The sequence below is a fragment of the Oncorhynchus keta genome, chromosome 17, assembly GCF_023373465.1.
Source record: "Oncorhynchus keta strain PuntledgeMale-10-30-2019 chromosome 17, Oket_V2, whole genome shotgun sequence".
Taxonomy (NCBI): Eukaryota; Metazoa; Chordata; class Actinopteri; order Salmoniformes; family Salmonidae; genus Oncorhynchus; species Oncorhynchus keta.
Genome location: NC_068437.1, coordinates 58,923,147 through 58,946,744, shown reverse-complemented (window position 1 = coordinate 58,946,744; position 23,598 = coordinate 58,923,147). Strand labels below are relative to the sequence as shown.

General features: G+C 40.7%; 1 protein-coding gene across 1 annotated transcript; it reads right to left on the bottom strand.

The window, feature by feature from the left end:
- Positions 1-10,748: 10,748 nt before the first annotated feature.
- LOC118382227 (intestinal mucin-like protein) lies at positions 10,749-21,702 on the bottom strand. Its single transcript, XM_052467050.1, has 13 exons — positions 21,560-21,702; positions 20,646-20,829; positions 19,101-19,311; positions 18,790-18,968; positions 18,449-18,518; positions 15,843-15,985; positions 15,722-15,753; positions 15,124-15,292; positions 13,460-13,470; positions 12,142-12,270; positions 11,869-11,908; positions 11,297-11,417; positions 10,749-11,117 (listed from the first exon to the last, which is right to left on the bottom strand). The coding sequence occupies exons 1-13, from the start codon at positions 21,560-21,562 to the stop codon at positions 10,937-10,939; spliced, it is 1,473 nt and encodes a 490-aa protein (XP_052323010.1). The 5' UTR covers positions 21,563-21,702; the 3' UTR covers positions 10,749-10,936.
- Positions 21,703-23,598: the final 1,896 nt, after the last annotated feature.

Below are 23,598 nucleotides of genomic sequence, written 5' to 3'. Positions count from 1 at the left end.
GTACATTTGCAATGACTTCAATTCATTTTGACCATTACGAAAGTGGCGACATTTAGAAAAGTCTCAGAGACACAAGACTAGGTGCATTGGAACCGGCTCGGCCCATAGAGACGGACCCCAACGTTTCGGTCCGATAGCTCATTCAAGGACCCCATAGCAAGGCATGGAAAAAGTGGATTTTCAGCACCAATTAGGGTTTTACTCGGGCACCGAAGGACCTATCGAGCCGAAACTCGGGATTCGGGGTCGCCTCACATAGGCCTTCACATAATGTCTGACCTGGACCCGCAGCTAGAACGTAACTATGTGTTTTACGTTTTTATTATGTTTTAAACTAAAGGCGCTGTGAATTATGGGCCTGCTCTGACATATATGATAGTTGGCTTCTAAATGAGTTGGAAAAAGTGGGTTTGGTGTCAATTGGTATCAGTTTGGTGTCAAAATGACATCTAATTGACTGATGGACACTGACTTGCTAGTTGACTTTTGTACATTAGCAATATGTTTAAACGGAGAGGGACCATCACCAAAAGTGACATTCTGAAATCAACCCTAACGAGCCATGGAGATGAACCAGAATCACTGCCCAGCTATCCCGAGTTCATCGGGCCAGTCAATTTCACATTCCTGCAGGATTTTTATAGCATGACAAATTCGTGATGGTACCTGCCCATTGAACCATATTGCAAATGCACAGTGACTTTGCAAAAGTGAGAAAACATAAACAAATGGACATGATGAAATCAACACAAAGAGTGATGGAAAGGTACAACTATCACTGCTCGGCCATCCTGTGTCCATCAGACCAGTCAATTTTGCATTTTTGAGCATGTCAAATTTCATATGGTAAATGCACATTGAAACATATTGCAAATGCGCGCGCACTTGCAATATGATTCTATAGTGTAAAAACATCACCTAATGGACATGATGAAATCAACACAACGAGTGATGGAAATGTACAACTATCACTGCCCGGCCATCCTGTGTTCCCATAGCGAGCATTAATATCAGAATGACCGGTAAATGCATTTACAACCATATTTTTATTTTTGGGTTACCAGTTGCACAACAATGCACGTGCATTTGCAATATGATTCTATAGTGAAAACATCACCTAATGGACATGATGAAATCAACTCAACGAGTGATGGAAATGTACAACTATCACTGCTCGGCCATCCTGTGTCCATCAGACCAGTCAATTTTGCATTTTTGAGCATGTCAAATTTCATATGGTAAATGCACATTGAAACATATTGCAAATGCGCGCGCACTTGCAATATGATTCTATAGTGTAAAAACATCACCTAATGGACATGATGAAATCAACACAACGAGTGATGGAAATGTACAACTATCACTGCCCGGCCATCCTGTGTTCCCATAGCGAGCATTAATATCAGAATGACCGGTAAATGCATTTACAACCATATTTTTATTTTTGGGTTACCAGTTGCACAACAATGCACGTGCATTTGCAATATGATTCTATAGTGAAAAAACATCACCTAATGGACATGATGAAATCAACACAACGAGTGATGGAAATGTACAACTATCACTGCTCGGCCATCCTGTGTCCATCAGACCAGTCAATTTTGCATTTTTGAGCATGTCAAATTTCATATGGTAAATGCACATTGAAACATATTGCAAATGCGCGCGCACTTGCAATATGATTCTATAGTGTAAAAACATCACCTAATGGACATGATGAAATCAACACAACGAGTGATGGAAATGTACAACTATCACTGCCCGGCCATCCTGTGTTCCCATAGTGAGCATTAATATCAGAATGACCGGTAAATGCATTTACAACCATATTTTTATTTTTGGGTTACCAGTTGCACAACAATGCACGTGCATTTGCAATATGATTCTATAGTGAAAAAACATCACCTAATGGACATGATGAAATCAACACAACGAGTGATGGAAATGTACAACTATCACTGCTCGGCCATCCTGTGTCCATCAGACCAGTCAATTTTGCATTTTTGAGCATGTCAAATTTCATATGGTAAATGCACATTGAAACATATTGCAAATGCGCGCGCACTTGCAATATGATTCTATAGTGTAAAAACATCACCTAATGGACATGATGAAATCAACACAACGAGTGATGGAAATGTACAACTATCACTGCCCGGCCATCCTGTGTTCCCATAGCGAGCATTAATATCAGAATGACCGGTAAATGCATTTACAACCATATTTTTATTTTTGGGTTACCAGTTGCACAACAATGCACGTGCATTTGCAATATGATTCTATAGTGAAAAAACATCACCTAATGGACATGATGAAATCAACACAACGAGTGATGGAAATGTACAACTATCACTGCTCGGCCATCCTGTGTCCATCAGACCAGTCAATTTTGCATTTTTGAGCATGTCAAATTTCATATGGTAAATGCACATTGAAACATATTGCAAATGCGCACGCACTTGCAATATGATTCTATAGTGTAAAAACATCACCTAATGGACATGATGAAATCAACACAACGAGTGATGGAAATGTACAACTATCACTGCCCGGCCATCCTGTGTTCCCATAGCGAGCATTAATATCAGAATGACCGGTAAATGCATTTACAACCATATTTTTATTTTTGGGTTACCAGTTGCACAACAATGCACGTGCATTTGCAATATGATTCTATAGTGAAAAAACATCACCTAATGGACATGATGAAATCAACACAACGAGTGATGGAAATGTACAACTATCACTGCTCGGCCATCCTGTGTCCATCAGACCAGTCAATTTTGCATTTTTGAGCATGTCAAATTTCATATGGTAAATGCACATTGAAACATATTGCAAATGCACGTGCACTTACAATATGATTCTATAGTGAAAAAACATCACCTAATGGACATGATGAAATCAACACAACGAGTGATGGAAAGGAACAACTATCACTGCCCGGCCATCCTGTGTTCCCATAGCGGGCATTAATATCAGAATGACCGGTAAATGCATTCACAACCATATTTTCATTTTTGGGTTACCAGGTGCCTATTTTCAATCACCAGTTGCACAACATGCGTATCCATCAGAATATTTTAAACAGTCCATAAAGCACTCAGGACTGCCCCCATAGATAGAGGGCCGTAGTAGGGTACTCCCATAGCGGGCATGGATAATAGGAGTCCCGGTAAATGCATTTACAACCATATTTTAATTTTTGGGTTACCAGTTGCACAACAATGCACGTGCATTTGCAATATGATTCTATAGTGAAAAAACATCACCTAATGGACATGATGAAATCAACACAACAAGTGATGGAAATGTACAACTATCACTGCTCGGCCATCCTGTGTTCATCAGACCAGTCAATTTCACATTCCTGCAGGATTTTTATAGCATGACAAATTCGTGATGGTACCTGCCCATTGAACCATATTGCAAATGCACAGTGACTTTGCAAAAGTGAGAAAACATAAACAAATGGACATGATGAAATCAACACAACAGGTGATGGAAATGTACAACTATCACTGCTCAGCCATCCTGTGTTCATCAGACCAGTCAATTTTGCATTTTTGAGCATGTCAAATTTCATATGGTAAATGCACATTGAAACATATTGCAAATGCGCGCGCACTTGCAATATGATTCTATAGTGTAAAAACATCACCTAATGGACATGATGAAATCAACACAACGAGTGATGGAAATGTACAACTATCACTGCCCGGCCATCCTGTGTTCCCATAGCGAGCATTAATATCAGAATGACCGGTAAATGCATTTACAACCATATTTTTATTTTTGGGTTACCAGTTGCACAACAATGCACGTGCATTTGCAATATGATTCTATAGTGAAAAAACATCACCTAATGGACATGATGAAATCAACACAACAAGTGATGGAAATGTACAACTATCACTGCTCGGCCATCCTGTGTTCATCAGACCAGTCAATTTTGCATTTTTGAGCAAGGTCAAATTTCATATGGTAAATGCACATTGAAACATATTGCAAATGCACGTGCACTTGCAATATGATTATATAGTGAAAAAACATCACAAAATGGACATGATGAAGTCAACACAACGAGTGATGGAAAGGAACAACTATCACTGCCCGGCCATCCCGAGTTCATCAGGCCAGTCAATTTTGCATTTCTGCAGGATTTTTGAGCATGTCAAATTTCTTACGTCATTTGGCCCACAAAAAAATCCTTATGCACAATTTAAAAAAATATATAAAAAAATATGATAATAAAATTGGACAAAAGTATATTCATACAGTTCTTACACATGTGTAATTGACAAAAAAATTGAAAGAATTTCAAAAAACGGTCCAGAAAGCACTTTTTAAGGGTGTGTGAAGTTTTTACAAAATTTTGACATTTTTGACTTTTGACTTTTGACTTCCTATGAAATCATATTGGAATTGGACAAAACATATTCCTTATGCGCATGTAAAAAAAAAAAAAAAAATTATGATAATAAAATTGGACAAAAGTATATTCATACAGTTCTTACACATGTGTAATTGACCAAAAATCGAAAGAATTTCGAAAAACGGTCCAGAAAGCACTTTTTATGGGTGTGTGAAGTTTTTACAAAATTTTGACATTTTTGACTTTTGACTTTTGACTTCCTATGAAATCATATTGGAATTGGACAAAACATATTCCTTATGCGCATATAAAAAAAATTAAAAAAATTATGATAATAAAATTGGACAAAAGTATATTCATACAGTTCTTACACATGTGTAATTGACAAAAAAATCGAAAGAATTTCGAAAAACGGTCCAGAAAGCACTTTTTTAAGGGGTGATAAGTTTTTGAAAAAAATTTCATTTTTTCAAAATTTTACTTTTGGACATTAATTTGGGTTACATATCCAATATGAAAAACCCCGGTGGAGCGCATTTGCCCCCTGTTGAATTTTTAAAGTGTTACAACTGGCAATTGCCATATGGCATTTGCAATACACTTTGGATGAATCAACGCCGAATTGGGTGGTATTGGCCAATGTGTATATGGTTTGTCCGATGCCAATGACATGCCATTCATTTTTGTCCAATACAGGGGGGTATTCCCTTACATTCTTTACTGAAGCCTCATCTCTTCAGTAGGTCATATGATTGAGTGTAGCCTGGCACAGGGGCGTGAAGGTGAACGGAAAGGCACTGGAGCAACGAACCGCTCTTGCTGTCTCTGCCTGGCCGGTTCCCCTCTCTCCACTGGGATTCTCTGCCTCTAACCCTATTACAGGGGCTGAGTCACTGGCTTACTGGTGCTCTTCCATTCCATCCCTAGGAGGGGTGCATCACTTGAGTGGGTAGAGTCACTGACGTGGTCTTCCTGTCTGGGTTAGCGCCCTACGCGTTGGTTGTACCGTGACGGAGATCTTCGTGGGCAATACTCAGCCTTGTCTCAGGATGATAAATTGGTGGTTGAAGATATCCCTTTAGTGGTTTGGGGGCTGTACTTTGGCAAAGTGGGTGGGATTATATCCTGCCTGTTTGGCCCTGTCCGGGGGTGTCATCGGTTGGGGCCACAGTGTCTCCTGACCCCTCCTGTCTCAGCCTCCAATATTTATGCTGCAGGAGTTTATGTGTTTGGTGGGCTAGGGTTAGTCTGTTATATCTGGAGTATTACTCCCTTATCCGGTGTTCTGTGTGAATTTAAGTATGCTCTCTCTAATTCTCTCTCTCTCTCTCTCTCTCTCTCTCTCTCTCTCTCTCTCTCTCTCTCTCTCTCTCTCTCTCTCTCTCTCTCTCTCTCTCTCTCTCTCTCTCTCGGAGGACCTGAGCCCTAAGACCATGCCGTAAGACCTGGCATGATGATTCCTTGTTGTCCCCAGTTCAACTGGCCGTGCTGCTGCTCCAGTTTCAATTGTTCTGCCTGTGCCTATGGAACCCTGACCTGTCCCTGGACGTGCTACCTGTCCCAGAACTGCTGTTTTCAACTCTCTAGAGACAGCAGGAGCGGTAGAGATACTCTGTATGATCGGCTATGAAAAGCTGACCTGTTGCCCCCTCGACAACTACTGTGATTATTATTATTTGAACATGCTGGTCATTTATGAACATTTGAACATCTTGGCTAAGTTCTGTTATAATCTCCATCCGGCACAGCCAGAAGAGGACTGGCCACCCCTCATAGCCTGGTTCCTCTCTCGGTTTCTTCCTAGGTGTTTGCCTTTCTAGGGAGTTTTGCCTAGCCACCGTGCTTCTACACCTGCATTGCTTGCTGTTTGGGGTTTTAGGCTGGGTTTCTGTACAGTACTTTGAGATATCAGCTTATGTACGAAGGGCTATATAAATACATTTGATTTGATTTGAAACTCTTGGTACATTTCCCCAAAAGTATTTCGGGTTAGGACACACATGGCCTGGGGCACAAAGCAAGATTTACAACCATGGAAGAAACAACCGTTGTACTCAAACACGGTCTCAACCCTGTCAATCTGTGTGCATCCATCTCAATGATAAGACCCAAACACCTTCTCACCCCTATTCAAAGCATGTTGAATAAAAATGTCTTTATCCTGGGCCAAGTACTCCAACCATTGAATGGACCCACTGGAGTATGACTTGAATTGGCGTCGGTAGTTGTCAGGCGACGGGATAGCTATAGATGCTGTAGGTAGAAAGTGTGTACAATAGGTTTTCATGCATGCCGATGCAATAGTTGTACAACTCCAGGGGTCAATGCCTGCATCTTTGATTACCTCTTCTCTGAATCTGAGGCATCCTTCACGCAGTATAAACACATCATTGTCACAGTATGATTCCATCTCTTTATGGAAATCAAAGGTGATATCTCTTACTGTCTCGTACCATGTCATGAATCTCTCGCTGTTTGGGAGACATTTGATCACACCCGTACAGATCCGATATAATGTAGATTCTCCTCAGATGTGAAGAAGTGGGGAAACCAGCCTTTCACAGAGTTTTCAAAATGCAAGGCCTCTGGCATTTGAGCCAATCTCATGGGTAAGAAGCTTAATTAAACTGTCAATGTTTCTCTGGTTGAATGCGGGATCTACAAAACACAAGATTTTACTACCTTGAGCTATGACACTGGGTGCAACTCCTTGCTGTATCAAGTGGTTCAGAAGAAGAAGGTAGGAGTCATAGGCTCTAGAATTGTGCTCTATAAACGTGAAGTTTCTGTACTGGGGTTTTCTAAAATGTTTTCGAAAAAGCAGTGCACAATTGGGTCCCTCTGCCGACCACTTTTCACCCTTGAAAGTCATGGTAAATACAAAAATAGGCTAATTAACCCCTGATTGCTGATTTGTCTCAAAATCATAGAACACGTATTTCTCTGAATGTTCATCTTCAGCCAAGGGCTGAATATAACACTCGTGTGGCACTTCCTGAACCACTTCAGCGTCTCTGCTTTTCAAAGGCCCTTTACAAATTGGGCAATGTATTATTCCACACACATTAGGTTTAGGGCTGTCTATTTGTACCTTTTTGGGATAGGGGGCAGCATTTTCACTTTTGGAATAATAGCATGCCCATAGTGAACTGCCTCCTACTCTGTCCCAGATGCTAATATATGCATATTATTATTAGTATTGGATAGAAAACACTCTGAAGTTTCTAAAACTGTTTGAATGATGTCCGTGAGTATAACAGAACTCATATGGCAGGCAAATACCTGAGAACAATCCAACCAGGAAGTGGGACATCTGAGGTTTGTCATTTTTCAAAGCTTGGCCTACAGAATACACATTGAGATATGGATAAAGTTGCACTTCCTACGGCTTCCACTAGATGTCAACCGTCTTTAGATACTTGAATGAGGATTCTGCTATAAAGGAAGGGCTCATGAGACCTCTTTGAGTCAGTGGTCTGGCAGAGATCCTTGGTCTCTCGGAGTTACCTCTCGTTCCAGTGCATTTCTGAAGACAAAGGAATTCTCCGGTTGGAACATTATAGATGTTTTATGTTAACTTCTTGGTGACAGGGGGCAGTATTTTCACGTCCGGATGAAATGCATGCCCAAATTGAACTGCCTGCTGCTCATCCCCAGAAGATAAAAAATGCATAGTATTAGTATATTTGGGTAGAAAACATTTACATTACATTTACATTTAAGTCATTTAGCAGACGCTCTTATCCAGAGCGACTCACAAATTGGTGCATTCACCTTATGACATCCAGTGGAACAGCCACTTTACAATAGTGCATCTAAATCTTTTAAGGGGGGGGGGGTGAGAAGGATTACTTTATCCTATCCTAGGTATTCCTTAAAGAGGTGGGGTTTCAGGTGTCTCCGGAAGGTGGTGATTGACTCTGCTGTCCTGGCGTCGTGAGGGAGTTTGTTCCACCATTGGGGGGCCAGAGCAGCGAACAGTTTTGACTGGGCTGAGCGGGAACTGTACTTCCTCAGTGGTAGGGAGGTGAGCAGGCCAGAGGTGGATGAACGCAGTGCCCTTGTTTGGGTGTAGGGCCTGATCAGAGCCTGGAGGTACTGAGGTGCCGTTCCCCTCACAGCTCCGTAGGCAAGCACCATGGTCTTGTAGCGGATGCGAGCTTCAACTGGAAGCCAGTGGAGAGAACGGAGGAGCGGGGTGACGTGAGAGAACTTGGGAAGGTTGAACACCAGACGGGCTGCGGCGTTCTGGATGAGTTGTAGGGGTTTAATGGCACAGGCAGGGAGCCCAGCCAACAGCGAGTTGCAGTAATCCAGACGGGAGATGACAAGTGCCTGGATTAGGACCTGCGCCGCTTCCTGTGTGAGGCAGGGTCGTACTCTGCGGATGTTGTAGAGCATGAACCTACAGGAACGGGCCACCGCCTTGATGTTAGTTGAGAACGACAGGGTGTTGTCCAGGATCACGCCAAGGTTCTTAGCGCTCTGGGAGGAGGACACAATGGAGTTGTCAACCGTGATGGCGAGATCATGGAACGGGCAGTCCTTCCCCGGGAGGAAGAGCAGCTCCGTCTTGCCGAGGTTCAGCTTGAGGTGGTGATCCGTCATCCACACTGATATGTCTGCCAGACATGCAGAGATGCGATTCGCCACCTGGTCATCAGAAGGGGGAAAGGAGAAGATTAATTGTGTGTCGTCTGCATAGCAATGATAGGAGAGACCATGTGAGGTTATGACAGAGCCAAGTGACTTGGTGTATAGCGAGAATAGGAGAGGGCCTAGAACAGAGCCCTGGGGGACACCAGTGGTGAGAGCGCGTGGTGAGGAGACAGATTCTCGCCACGCCACCTGGTAGGAGCGACCTGTCAGGTAGGACGCAATCCAAGCGTGGGCCGCGCCGGAGATGCCCAACTCGGAGAGGGTGGAGAGGAGGATCTGATGGTTCACAGTATCGAAGGCAGCCGATAGGTCTAGAAGGATGAGAGCAGAGGAGAGAGAGTTAGCTTTAGCAGTGCGGAGCGCCTCCGTGATACAGAGAAAAGCAGTCTCAGTTGAATGACTAGTCTTGAAACCTGACTGATTTGGATCAAGAAGGTCATTCTGAGAGAGATAGCGGGAGAGCTGGCCAAGGACGGCACGTTCAAGAGTTTTGGAGAGAAAAGAAAGAAGGGATACTGGTCTGTAGTTGTTGACATCGGAGGGATCGAGTGTAGGTTTTTCCAGAAGGGGTGCAACTCTCGCTCTCTTGAAGACGGAAGGGACACTCTGAAGTTTCTAAAACTGTTTGAATCACGTCTGTGAGTATTACATAACTTATTTAGCAGGCGAAACCCAGAGGACAAACCATTCAGATTTGTTTTTTTTGAGGTCACTCTCTTTTCAATACAATTTCTAAGGGACCTTCTTGCAGTTCTTATCACTTTCACTGGATGTCAACAGTCTTTAGAAACTGGTTGAGGTTATTCCTTTGTGTTATGAAGAAGTTCGGCCATCTTGAACGAGGATCACTTGCAGCGTACTGTTAGAGGCGAGTGACCAGAAAGCTACAGTTTGTTTTCCTCCTGTATAGAACACAGATCATCCCGTCTTCTATTTTATCAATTATTTACGTTGAAAAATACTTAAAGTTGCATTACAAAAGTAGTTTGAAATGTTTTGGCAAAGTTTACAGGTAACTTTTGAGATATTTTGTAGTCACGTTGCGCAAGTTGGAATCAGTGTTTATCTGGATCAAACGCTCCAAATAAATGGACATTTTAGATATATATCGACGGAATTAATCGAACAAAACACATTCATTCATTGAGATAGAATTGGCTCAACAAAATGTGTGGTTCTTGTGACATTTTGACATCAATGAATGAGAATAGGTAATCAGTGTTGCAGATTTCAGTGACTAATCTGTGATCGCTACATATATTTCTGGACTTGGAAATTGATAATACCCATTGATTCTTGAAGAATATCACTTATAAATGCCTAATAAGCTGAGTTCAACTGTCGTAGCCCATCACAACCCAAAATATAAGATTGTTTTATTCCATTGTTGGTAAACAACATAATTGTTAACAAAAACTGTATAGCCTCAAAACATAATTAAAACTATCATTTTGATATCATGGACGGTCAGTTCTTACATCCATGGCCTGTCTATGAACTTGAGAGTGGTTACATTTCTCCAGCCCCATTCTTCAGCTTTTTGCCAAAACACTGGCAGGGTGGCCACTTTGTTATTGTTTGAATTGCAGATTGCCCCTTTTAATAGTAACCGTTATGTAATGAATACGTTCTTTATTAAATACTATGTGTACTGTTTCCCTAGTCACACAATGACGCACTTGACAATATGAAATAAAACAAGAAAGATAATGACTTCATGCTTCTTCATCAGTTTAATAGGTTTGCATAATGTCTATGATAGTGTAGAGAGAAAGAACATGCAGTTCATGAAAGTAGCCTATATGATAATGAGACAGACCCTATTGGTTCCCTTTAGATAAAACTATTGAATATTCCATGCAGGTAAATAAGAACACTTCAAAAGACTTCATTCTTCAAGGCCTAATCTAAGTGGTTCTTCTTGTCACACTCAGAGTCATGGCAGCCACACTTATCAATGTAAATGTAGGACTGCATGATCTTCTTCCCGTCAGGGCAGACCATCTCCACCTTCCTCTCACTGGTAGACATCTCTTGACAGCAGGAGCAGGAGTGCATCAGGGTGTTTTTCTCTGCAGAGTACCTAGCAAACAGGACACACAAACAACACTGTTAGAAACATAGGTCACCTCCCATTGAATTCTCACCCTTCAATCCAATTCCCCACTTACACATTTCTAAAAAGACCCAAATGCATGTTGCGTTTGTTTCTGTGTGCTTTTTTGGCGTGTGTGTGTGTTCTTATTTAGAGTTTGTACTCACATAGAAGATGTTCCACAGGATCCCCCGCAGGCTGAGATTTCCACCGGCACAGAGGACCTGCAGTTATTCACCTCTAGGTAGGTGGTGGTGTTCTTCACGTCACAGTGACTGATTAAAGTGCCTGTGGAGGTAGACAGAGTTAAGGAGGACATTTTAAAGTGATGAGTTTCCCCCTTCCTATGTAAAGATGGACTAAAGATGAGCAACTTGAAAAAGTACATCACATCTGTATTCAGTTTCATCTACAGTAACTCAACATTGATTTATTGTGTCATAAGATGTTAGGTTCATAAGAGGATTTATAGTCATAAGAGGTTATATTCATAAGAGGTTATGTTCATAAGAGGTTAAGTTCATAAGAGGTTATGTTCATAAGTGGTCAGGTTCATAAGAGGTTATGTTCATAAGAGTCAGGTTCAAAGAGTTCAGGTTCAAAGAGTTCAGGTTCATAAGAGTTCAGGTTCATAAGAGTTCAGGTTCATATGTTTGACTCGTAGATCTGACATATAAATGAAAAATACAACACAAATCATGAATATTTAGAAATGAATCATTATATTGTTTTAACTTACAGGTTGTGCAACATCCATTTGCATCAGTTTTCTCAGTTCCCTGTCAAAAAGAATAGTGTACAGCTCAATTTGGATATGACTAGTTACAGTCTATTGAGCTAGAAAACACAGTATAGATGTTATAATGGAAAACTATGATCATCTATGAATATGTTACTCAGGTGTAAATTCAATATAACCTCCAAGTTACTATCAAATGAAGCAAGCAGTATATTTAGGAATAGTTACTTTACTTCAAACAAACACATTCAACCAGTTTCCTCATCTACTTACAGGGACACAGTCCTCTGGACGGAACACTGGGCATTTAAATTTGGATTCCACAACGATGAGCTGGTTGTTTGTCTTGGTGCATTCATACTTCACACAGCGGTCACTAGGGGGCGACCAAAACTTCCCAAGCTGTCAAGTAGCAAAAAAATAAATGTTGGTAATTTAATACTGTACGTTATAAAAACTTAAATGAATAAGAGTTGATAAATCATTTATAAACTTTTCAGAAATATCTACATCATTATTCGAAAATGTAAACAAACATTACATTCTTCAAGCAAAATTTACAAAGTTATTAACATTTATGTTATTTCTCAAACAAATTCATATGTTCTCATTATTGATGTCCAGTCCCTGAAAGAACACAAAGATACATGTTAAAATCAGACAATTTGGCATTTCTCATCAATGTCACCTGAATGATTGAACATGGTTGGGAGACCGACAACACAGTCTTCTGTACACACATTCAACATTTTCAGGTATGACTTCATACTCATAACCCTGACAGGAGGTGACATCATTAGGGGGGATTTCCAATAAACTGGAATCCCAAGACTGTCAAACCAAAAATGTCGTAATTATCCCGAGGTTCAATAAATGTTACCAATCAATGACTGTAGCAATACAGTCAATAAATGTAAAATGGTAAATGTCAATGACAGTTATAAAAACTTCACAATGAATAACAGTTGATAAATCATTTATAACTTTCCTTTATGGACCATCATTATTCGATAAAGGTAAACAAACATTTTCACCAACTGGAGAATGACATTTACACCATAACATGAAGCAATCAATTCAATTACAGTGTTCTCATTATTGATGTCCTTACAAATGGTGGCTTTGAGCATTTACAAAATAGCCTTATATTAAAAATAACCTAATTTATGCATTATCTATCAAATGATTTATGTTGTCATATTGGCTATCACAATAGTTATTTCAAAGAAGTCACTTCTTACCTGTATTGAAATGTCCATTGTGGAACTTAAACATCAGCACTGTAATGTTTACTGTTAAATTTTATTGTTCATTTCACTTGTGTTTATTATCAACACTTGCTGCAATGGTATGACACCTTTCACCTTGCACCAATAAACCTGACCTACCAAATATTACATTGGTGTGACAAACCTGGCATTTTCATGACACCTGCAAATGGTTACCACTTCACACCTGTTAAATGACACCTGCACCATGGTTATCAACATCAGACACCTCCACCATGTTAACATACACACCTGCACCATGTTACACTTGCACTCATGACACCTGCACCATGTTCACCATTATGGACAATGAACCATGTTACCGTCATGACACCTGAACACATGTTACCACTGAATGCAGTCCATGTTCAATGACACCTTACCATTGCTGGACACCTGCACCATGTATTTAAATCATGACATTTGCAAAATGTTACAAATAAAATGAAATTTATGTTAACAGGTCTTGAACCTGTATTTGTTTTACCATCAGTGACACCTGCACCATGTTACCATCATGACACCTGCACCATGTTACCATCATGACACCTGCACCATGTTACCATCATGACACCTGCACATGTTACCATCATGACACCTGCACAGCATTATACCTGCACCATACCAGATACCTGGACCATGTTAATGGCACAATGACACCTGCACTGACAGTGTTACAGCATTATATGACAAGCAGTCTGTTATGGATGTATTGACATGCCAACCATGTTACCATCATGACACCTGCACCATTTACCATATGACACCTGCACCATGTTACCATCATGACACCTGCACCATGTTACCTCAGTGACACCTGCACCATTATATGATATAGACACCTGCACCATGAATGGCCAAATGTTACATCTGACTCCATGTTACCATCATGACACCTGCACCATGTTACCATGAATGACACCTGACACCATGTTACCATCATGACACCTGCACCATGTTACCATCATGACACCTGCACCATGTTACCATCATGACACCTGACACCATGTTACCATCATGACACCTGCACCATGTTACCATCATGACACCTGCACCATGTTACCATCATGACACCTGCACCATGTTACCATCATGATATGATATGACACCACACCATCATGTTACCATCATGACACCTGCACCATGTTACCATCATGACACCTGCACCATGTTACCATCATGACACCTGCACCATGTTACCATCATGACACCTGCACCATGTTACCATCATGACACCTGCACCATGTTACCATCATGACATGGATGCACCATGTTACCATCATGACACCTGCACCATGTTACCATCATGACACCTGCACCATGTTACCATCATGACACCTGCACCATGTTACCATCATGACACCTGCACCATGTTACCATCATGACATGCACCATGTTACCATCATGACCCTGCACCATGTTACCATCATGACACCTGCACCATGTTACCATCATGACACCTGCACCATGTTACCATCATGACACCTGCACCATGTTACCATTGACACCTGCACCATGTTACCATCATGACACCTGCACCATGTTACCCATGTTACCATCACCTGTTACCATATGACACCTGCACCATGTTACCATCATGACACCTGCACCATGTTACCATCATGACACCTGCACCATGTTACCATCATGACACCTGCACCATGTTACCATCATGACACCTGCACCATGTTACCATCATGACACCTGCACCATGTTACCATCATGACACCTGCACCATGTTACCATCATGACACCTGCACCATGTTACCATCATGACACCTGCACCATGTTACCATCATGACACCTGCACCATGTTACCTTTATAAAGCACGTTATAGATGCTTTGTAACACATTTATGTAGTGCTTATGAAGAATTTATGAAGTAGTTTGGTGCTAACATTCCACTCCTTGTCATATGCCAAACATTTAGCAGTTACAGTTACCTGGTAGCACGTTAAGGTGCCTCTCTATCCTGTCTCTACTCACCACATGTATTTTTCTGACAGCAGTCCACCGTCTCGTTGACCAACACCTCACCGTACTTCTTACAGGTTACAATTTCTTGGGGCGGACATTTCACTGGTTCACACTGGACACTCATTGTGTCAGCATTACACGTGCACTTCTGGCAGTTACTGTACCAAGTCTCACCAAACTGTGTTGGGACAAAACAAACACTGTTAGCAGAGACTTCAAATGTATTAAGAAGAGGACTGGCCACCCTCAGAAACTGGTTCCTCTCTTGGTTTATTCCTAGGTTTCTGCCTTCTAGGGAGTTTTTCCTAGCCACTGTCTTTCTGCCTCTGCATTGCTTGCTCTTTGAGTTTTAGGCTGGGTATGTGTAAAGGCTTTGTTGCTGCTGATGATGAAAAAAGGGCTTTATCAAATACATTTGATTGATTGATAATAACATTAGGGCTCCAGCCTCTTCAGGGCTGGACAACTTACAAGCCCCAATGAAACTAGTAAACTGATTAAAATAATGGGGGTTCTATACAGAACCTTTTTGTGGGCCATAATGTGAAGTGAGCAGTTGAACCATTTCTTCTGACAGATTCATTGTGGTATACATCCACATTATTACCTGTTTGGGTTTTCCATCAGGTCCTGTGCATCCTTGGAGGGAAAATAAGATCTTAGGTCATACATGCTGGTACTTTGAGACACAATTAAACAATGTATTCCTCAAACTGACACATCCTTACCACAGTCACGAACACAGGTGTCAGAGAATGTGTTGAACAAGATGGTACCCTCAGGGCAGAAACAGCCCTCCATGAATGAGTCACATACAACGTCACGGGTCATTTGTGCTCCTTGACATGGATGCACATATTTGTCATTGTATCTATGGTAAGAAAAAACAATTAATTACAGACTAGAAACTTTGGAATATAATGGAAACAAGTGGTGTATTTACAAGTGTAAAATAATGAGATGGGAATGAGGTGTAACACATTTATTAATACCTGAATGAGATGGGAATGAGATGAGAAGAGATGAGAATGAGATGAGATGGGATTGAGATGCGAGATGAGATGAATGAGAATGCCAGATGATGAGAAGTTACAGATGGGAATGAGAATGAGATGGGAATGAGATGAGATGGGAATGAGATGAGATGAGAATGTCCATGAGATGAGACCAAATGAGAGAATGAGATGAGATGGGATGGGAATGAGATGAGATGAGAGAATTTCACTGGAATGAGATGAGATGAGATGAGATGGGCATGAGAATGAGAGTTTGAGATGGGAGAATGAGATGAGATGAATGAGATGAGATGAGAATGAGATGGGATGAGAGATGAGATGAGATGAGAAGAGAATGAGATGAGAGAATCAATGAGATGAGATGGAAATGAGTGAGAATGAGATGAGATGGATGAATGAGATGAGATGAATGAGATGAGATGAGATGGGAATGAGAGAATGAGATGATGAGATGAGATGAGATGAGATGGGAATGAATGAGAATTTTGGGTATGAGAATGAGATTGTTGCTGCTGATGATGAAAATGAGAATGATACATGAGAATTGAGAATGAGATGAGAATGAATGCTCCAATGAATGAGATGATGGGAATGAGATGAGATGGGAATGAGATGAGATGGGAATGAGATGAGAGAATGAGATGAGATGGGAATGAGATGAGAATTAAATGAGATGGGAATGAGATGAGAATAAGATGAAAATGAAAATGAGATTGAAATGAGATGAGAATTTTATGGGAATGAGATGAGAATGAGATGAGATCGGAATGAGAATAAGAATGAGATGAGATGGGAATGAGATGGGAATGAGATGAGATGGGAATGAGATTGAGATGAGATGAGAATGAGATGAGATTGAGATGAGATGGGAATGAGAATGAGATGAGAGAATGAGATGAGATGGGAATGAGATGGGATGGGAATGAGATGAGATGAGATGGGAATGAGATGGGAATGAGATGAGATGGGAATGAGATGAGAGAATGAGATGGAATGAGATGAGATGGGAATGAGATGAGATGGGAATGAGATGAGATGGGAATGAGATGAGATGATGATGGATGAGATGAGATGAGAATGAGATGAGAGAATGAGAAAATGAGATGAGATGAGATGGATGAGATGAGATGAGAGATGAGAGAATGAGAATGAGATGAGATGAGATGGGAATGAGATGGGATGAGATGATGAGATGAGATGAGATGAGATGGGAATGAGATGAGATGAGATGAGATGGGAATGAGATGAGAGATGGGAATGAGATGAGAATGAGAATGAGATGAGAGAATGAGATGGAGAATGAGATGAGATGAGAATGAGATGAGAATGAGATGAGATGGGAATGAGATGAGATGAGATGAGATGAGATGAGATGAGAATGAGATGAGATGAGAATGAGATGAAATGAGATGAGATGAGATGAGATGGGAATGAGATGAGATGGGAATGAGATGAGATGAGATGGAATGAGATGAGATGGGAATGAGATGGGAATGAGATGAGATGAGAATGAGATGAGATGGGAATGAGAATGAGAATGAGATGAGATGGGAATGAGATGAGATGAGAATGAGATGAGATGGGAATGAGATGAGATGGGAATGAGATGAGATGGGAATGAGATGAGAATGAGAATGAGATGAGATGGGAATGAGATGAGATGGGAATGAGATGAGAATGAGATGAGATGGGAATGAGATGAGATGAGAATGAGATGAGATGGAATGAGATGAGAATGAGATGAGATGGGAATGAGATGAGATGAGAATGAATGAGAGATGAGAATGAGATGAGAATGAGATGAGATGGGAATGAGATGAGAAGAGAATGAGATGAGATGGGAATGAGATGAGAATGAGATGAGATGGAATGAGATGAGAATGAGATGAGATGGGAATGAGATGAGATGGGAATGAGATGAGAATGAGATGAGATGGGAATGAGATGAGATGAGAATGAGATGAGATGGAATGAGATGAGATGAGAATGAGATGAGATGAGATGAGATGAGATGGGAATGAGATGAGAATGAGAATGAGATGAGAATGAGATGAGATGGGAATGAGATGAGATGGGAATGAGATGAGATGGGAATGAGATGAGATGAGAATGAGATGAGATGGGAATGAGATGAGATGAGAATGAGATGAGATGGGAATGAGATGAGAATGAGATGAGAATGAGATGAGAATGAGATGAGATGGGAATGAGATGAGATGGGAATGAGATGAGAATGGGAATGAGAATGTAATGAGTATCAGATTAGATGGGAATGAGATGAGAATGAGAATGAGATGAGATGGGAATGAGATGGATACCTTGAATTGCATGTTGGCTGGATAGTAGAGCCACATGCCTTATACACTTTGGTCTTAGGGCATGACAGTTCTGTAATATGGTCAAGATGGAATGAAAGACAAAACAGTAAGTATACAATTTGTAAATGCAGGTTGTCAAAATACAAATAATGAATGTAAATCGTAAAGTTATTAGAATGATTTAAAATCGTATTAACATCTATCCTGCATTCGAAATTGGAAACTATTCCCTACTTAGATCACTACTTATGGCAGGAGCCTGGTCAAAAGCAGTGCACTATGTAGGGAATAGGATCCTATTGGGGACACAGGTCTTATTGGATATGAAAGTCCTTCCCTACCACATGTTCCATTGGTTGATTTCCTCCAGTCGATACAGACTCCAGCTGCTGCACACCTCACGGCGTAGGCTTCCAGGCTGGAGCAGCCGATTGAGATATTTGGCATGTGGCAGACATCAAACTTACAGGCCTCGAAGAAGGGTTGACGTGGGATAACGTCATGACATTGCTTAAAGACCCTTCCAAAATATAGAACCCATTTAAGTTATTATATTGGCCTAACCCAAATGGGGCATTTAACATGTCACAACAGATCACTTACAAATATTGATTACTGTCTCTTTGTGTTATTACAAGGTTACACTTCTTACGGGCTATGTATGATGTCACAGATTGATGTCTTTCCTGACGGGCAGGTTGGAGGCGTGGGGGTAGGTGGGGTAGGTAGGATAACGGGTTGCCGTTCACAGTAGGGTTTTTTAACATCAGGAATCTTCCATTTATGAGCCATCCCAGGACATGATGGGTCAATCTTTCCATTCGGTAATCTGCAATCGTTTTTCCTGATATTGTCACAGGTACCTTTATAAAGGTACAATAAATATGGGAATGAGAGAAAACACCAGTTATTTTATGTCAGAAACAGCTGCTCCTAACTTTAAGCCTACCTACAGTATCTTTTAATTGGTAATGCTATCATTGTAACTGTACAGTGAACTTTAATGCCATTAATGCAAAAACACACCCATTAAATGGTTGCAACAAATGTTCAGTTTACTCACAGAGTACTACAAGGGTTCATCTGATTCTAAAGTGTTTTTGGTTAAAATGGTGCACTACAATGGGACCTTATCCCCCTTGTTAAAAAGAGTGCACTACAATGGGACCCTATTCCCCCTGGTTAAAAGGAGTGCACTACAATGGGACCCTATTCCCCCTGGTTAAAAGGAGTGTACTACAATGGGACCCTATTCCTCCTGGTTAAAAGGAGTGAACTACAATGGGACCCTATTCCCCCTGGTTAAAAGGAGTGCACTACGATGGAACCCTATTCCCCCTGGTTAAAAGTTGGTTAAAAGGAGTGCACTACAATGGGACCCTATTCCCCCTGGTTAAAAGGAGTGCACTACAATGGGACCCTATTCCCCCTGGTTAAAAGGAGTGTACTACAATGGGACCCTATTCCCCCTGGTTAAAATAGTGCACTACAATGGGACCCTATTCCCCCTGGTTAAAAGGAGTGTACTACAATGGGACCCTATTCCCCCTGGTTAAAAGGAGTGCACTACAATGGGACCCTATTCCCCCTGGTTAAAAGGAGTGCACTACAATGGGACCCTATTCCCCCTGGTTAAAAGGTGGTTAAACGGAGTGCACTACAATGGGACCCTATTCCCCCTGGTTAAAAGGAGTGCACTACAATGGGACCCTATTCCCCCTGGTTAAAAGTTGGTTAAAAGGAGTGCACTACAATGGTGCCCTATTCCCCCTGGTTAAAAGGAGTGCACTACAATGGGACCCTATTCCCCCTGGTTAAAAATAGTGCACTACAATGGGACCCTATTCCCCCTGGTTAAAAGGAGTGCACTACAATGGGACCCTATTCCCCCTGGTTAAAAGGAGTGCACTACAATGGGACCCTATTCCCCCTGGTTAAAAGGAGTGCACTACAATGGGACCCTATTCCCCCTGGTTGAAAGGAGTGCACTACAATGGGACCCTATTCCCCCTGGTTAAAAGGAGTGCACTACAATGGGACCCTATTCCCCCTGGTTAAAGGAGTGCACTACAATGGGACCCTATTCCCCCTGGTTAAACGGAGCACTACATTGGGACCGTATCCCCCCTGGTTAAAAGAAGTGCACTACATTGGGAACAGTGTGCCATTTGGAATGCAGTACAGCCTACATACTTACCACACTGCCCCTCTGTGTTGTTGTGGAATAGGGAGTTTGGCAGGGTTACACTGAACATAAGGGACTTAAACATCACTGTTGCTTTAATGGCAGGGATCTTCAACAGTAACTCTACCCCAGTGCTGGTGATCATGAGGTCTTCATTAGAAAAGGTTGGGAAGATCTGATTTCCATTGATGTAAACCTTGTGAATGATAAGGAAAAACATTACATTATGAATGAGAATAGAGAACAGAATAACATTACAATAATGTAGGTAAGATATGAACGGTTTCCTGAACTAAATGAAGTCACAAGGAGAGTTGGTTGTCTGTTAATCATTTGTCAATATAATGAAATTCTTTGAAATGTCATGGGAATGTTTCAGATACCTTGATGATGCTTTTGAGTTAATGTGATGGCATCATCAAAGTGGTTAACCAATATGTAATGTTGCTAAATAACTATTTGTAACTACTGTAGTGTAGTACTGCAAATTACATTTGTCGTTGTCGGCAAGATCAGATTTCCCTATTAATCAATACCCCCACGTTACAAAAAGTAAATAAGTAAATAATAGATTTCAAAATATGAAGCTAGATTATTTTAAGTCTTAAAGTGGTATGATAATGTCTATATCAAAGAATGTCTGTTTCAAAGAATGTCTGTATTAAAAAGAATGTCTGTATCAAAGAATGTCTGTATCAAAGAATGTCTATATCAAATAATGTCTATATCAAATAATGTCTATATCAAATAATGTCTATCTCAAAGAATGTCTATATCAAATAATGTCTGTATCAAATAATGTCTATATCAAATAATGTCTATATCAAATAATGTCTATCTCAAAGAATGTCTATATCAAATAATGTCTATCTCAAAGTGTACTTTTTAAAGTGTATAAATGTGAACAATAGCACAGTTATAATTACCATATTTGTTGTCACATTTAATCTCTTCGGAGTAAGAACGATTTTATAGGACTTGTAATAGACAATCAGAGACTGAGGGCAGGTCGCATGTCCAGACGGATCGCAGTTATAGTTGTCGATGATGACACTGAAGTTCTGTAGAGGAACTATTTCTTTAATCAAAACGTAGGTGCAGTTTTCCTGGAAACTGTAATATTGGCCATCAAATGTGACGTAATGAGGGTCTCCCCATCCATAGCATATACCTGAGAGATAGAACAGAAGAAGGTAACAAATAAATAGATCTCTCATCAATACAAGAGTTTAAAGTCCTACTCCAGTGTCCTTTTCACCTCATTTAACACCTGATTTGCTGAACACAACAGCTGGTCGAGGTATCCTCATGAAATGGCACAAGCTGATAACATCACAATGTCACTATCAGATCAGACCAAGGGTGCAACTTTCACTAGGGACTGGGGGTGGACGGGGGCATGTCTCCCCCACTTTCTGAAATTTCATTTTTGTTCCCCCCCAGTTTAATCATTGTAATGTGATACAAAACAAAGCAACGCTGCGCTTTAGGACCATGCGGACGCCTCTGAGTGGTCCAGTAGGCTGTTTGGAGTGTTTATCCGACTGGAGACAAATAATAATGATAATGATTACGCCCCCCCCCCCACTTCTAAAACCAAAGTTGCGCCACTGGATCAGACCAACTCCTTGAAGTTTTATACTTGGGATATCACTTTCCAACAGGAAATGTTAAAAAATCACTGGAGGACGTCTTTAAAACAAGTACACTTGGAGTAATACGTATTTTTAGAAGGTGAGAACAGAAGATAATTAAAAACATTACGTTTTGAACTTACATTCACATTCGTAGTGATAGCAGCAACCTGATTCGTCATAGACTTTCACTGGTGGGTATCCATTTTCACACACAGGCTTTTCAACAGACTCACAGACCGCAAACTTTGTGGTAATTACACCCCTGTGGCAAGTCTGAGTAGTGCAGTTGTCTGTCTTCCAAGTCTCACCATCCTAAAGTTGAAAATGTATGTTTTAGTCCTGAAAGTAAACACACGTACTACACAACACTATAAACTACACAACACTATGAACTACACAACACTATGAACTACACAAACTACACAACACTGAACTACACAACACTATGAACTACACAACACTATGAACTACACAACACTATGAACTACACAACACTATGAACTACACAACACTATGAACTACACAACACTATGAACTACACAACACTATGAACTACACAACACTATGAACTACACAACACTATGAACTACACAACACTATGAACTACACAACACTATGAACTACACAACACTATGACTACTGAACACAACACTATGAACTACACAACACTATGAACTACACAACACTATGAACTACACAACACTATGAACTACACAACACTATGAACTACACAACACTATGAACTACACAACACTATGAACTACACAACACTATGAACTACACAACACTACTGAACTACACAACACTATGAACTACACAACACTATGAACTACACAACACTATGAACTACACAACACTATGAACTACACAACACTATGAACTACACAACACTATGAACTACACAACACTATGAACTACACAACACAACACTATGATGAACTACACAACACTATGAACTACACAACACTATGAACTACACAACACTATGAGCTACACAACACTATGAACTACACAACACTATGAACTACACAACACTATGAACACAACACACAACACTATGAACTACACAACACTATGAACTACACAACACTATGAAACAACACTATGAACTACACAACACTATGAACTACACAACACTATGAACTACACAACACTATGAACTACACAACACTATGAACTACACAACACTATGAAACACAACACTATGAACTACACAACACTATGAACTACACAACACTATGAGAACTACACAACACTATGAACTACACAACACTATGAACTACACAACACTATGAACTACACAACACTATGAACTACACAACACTATG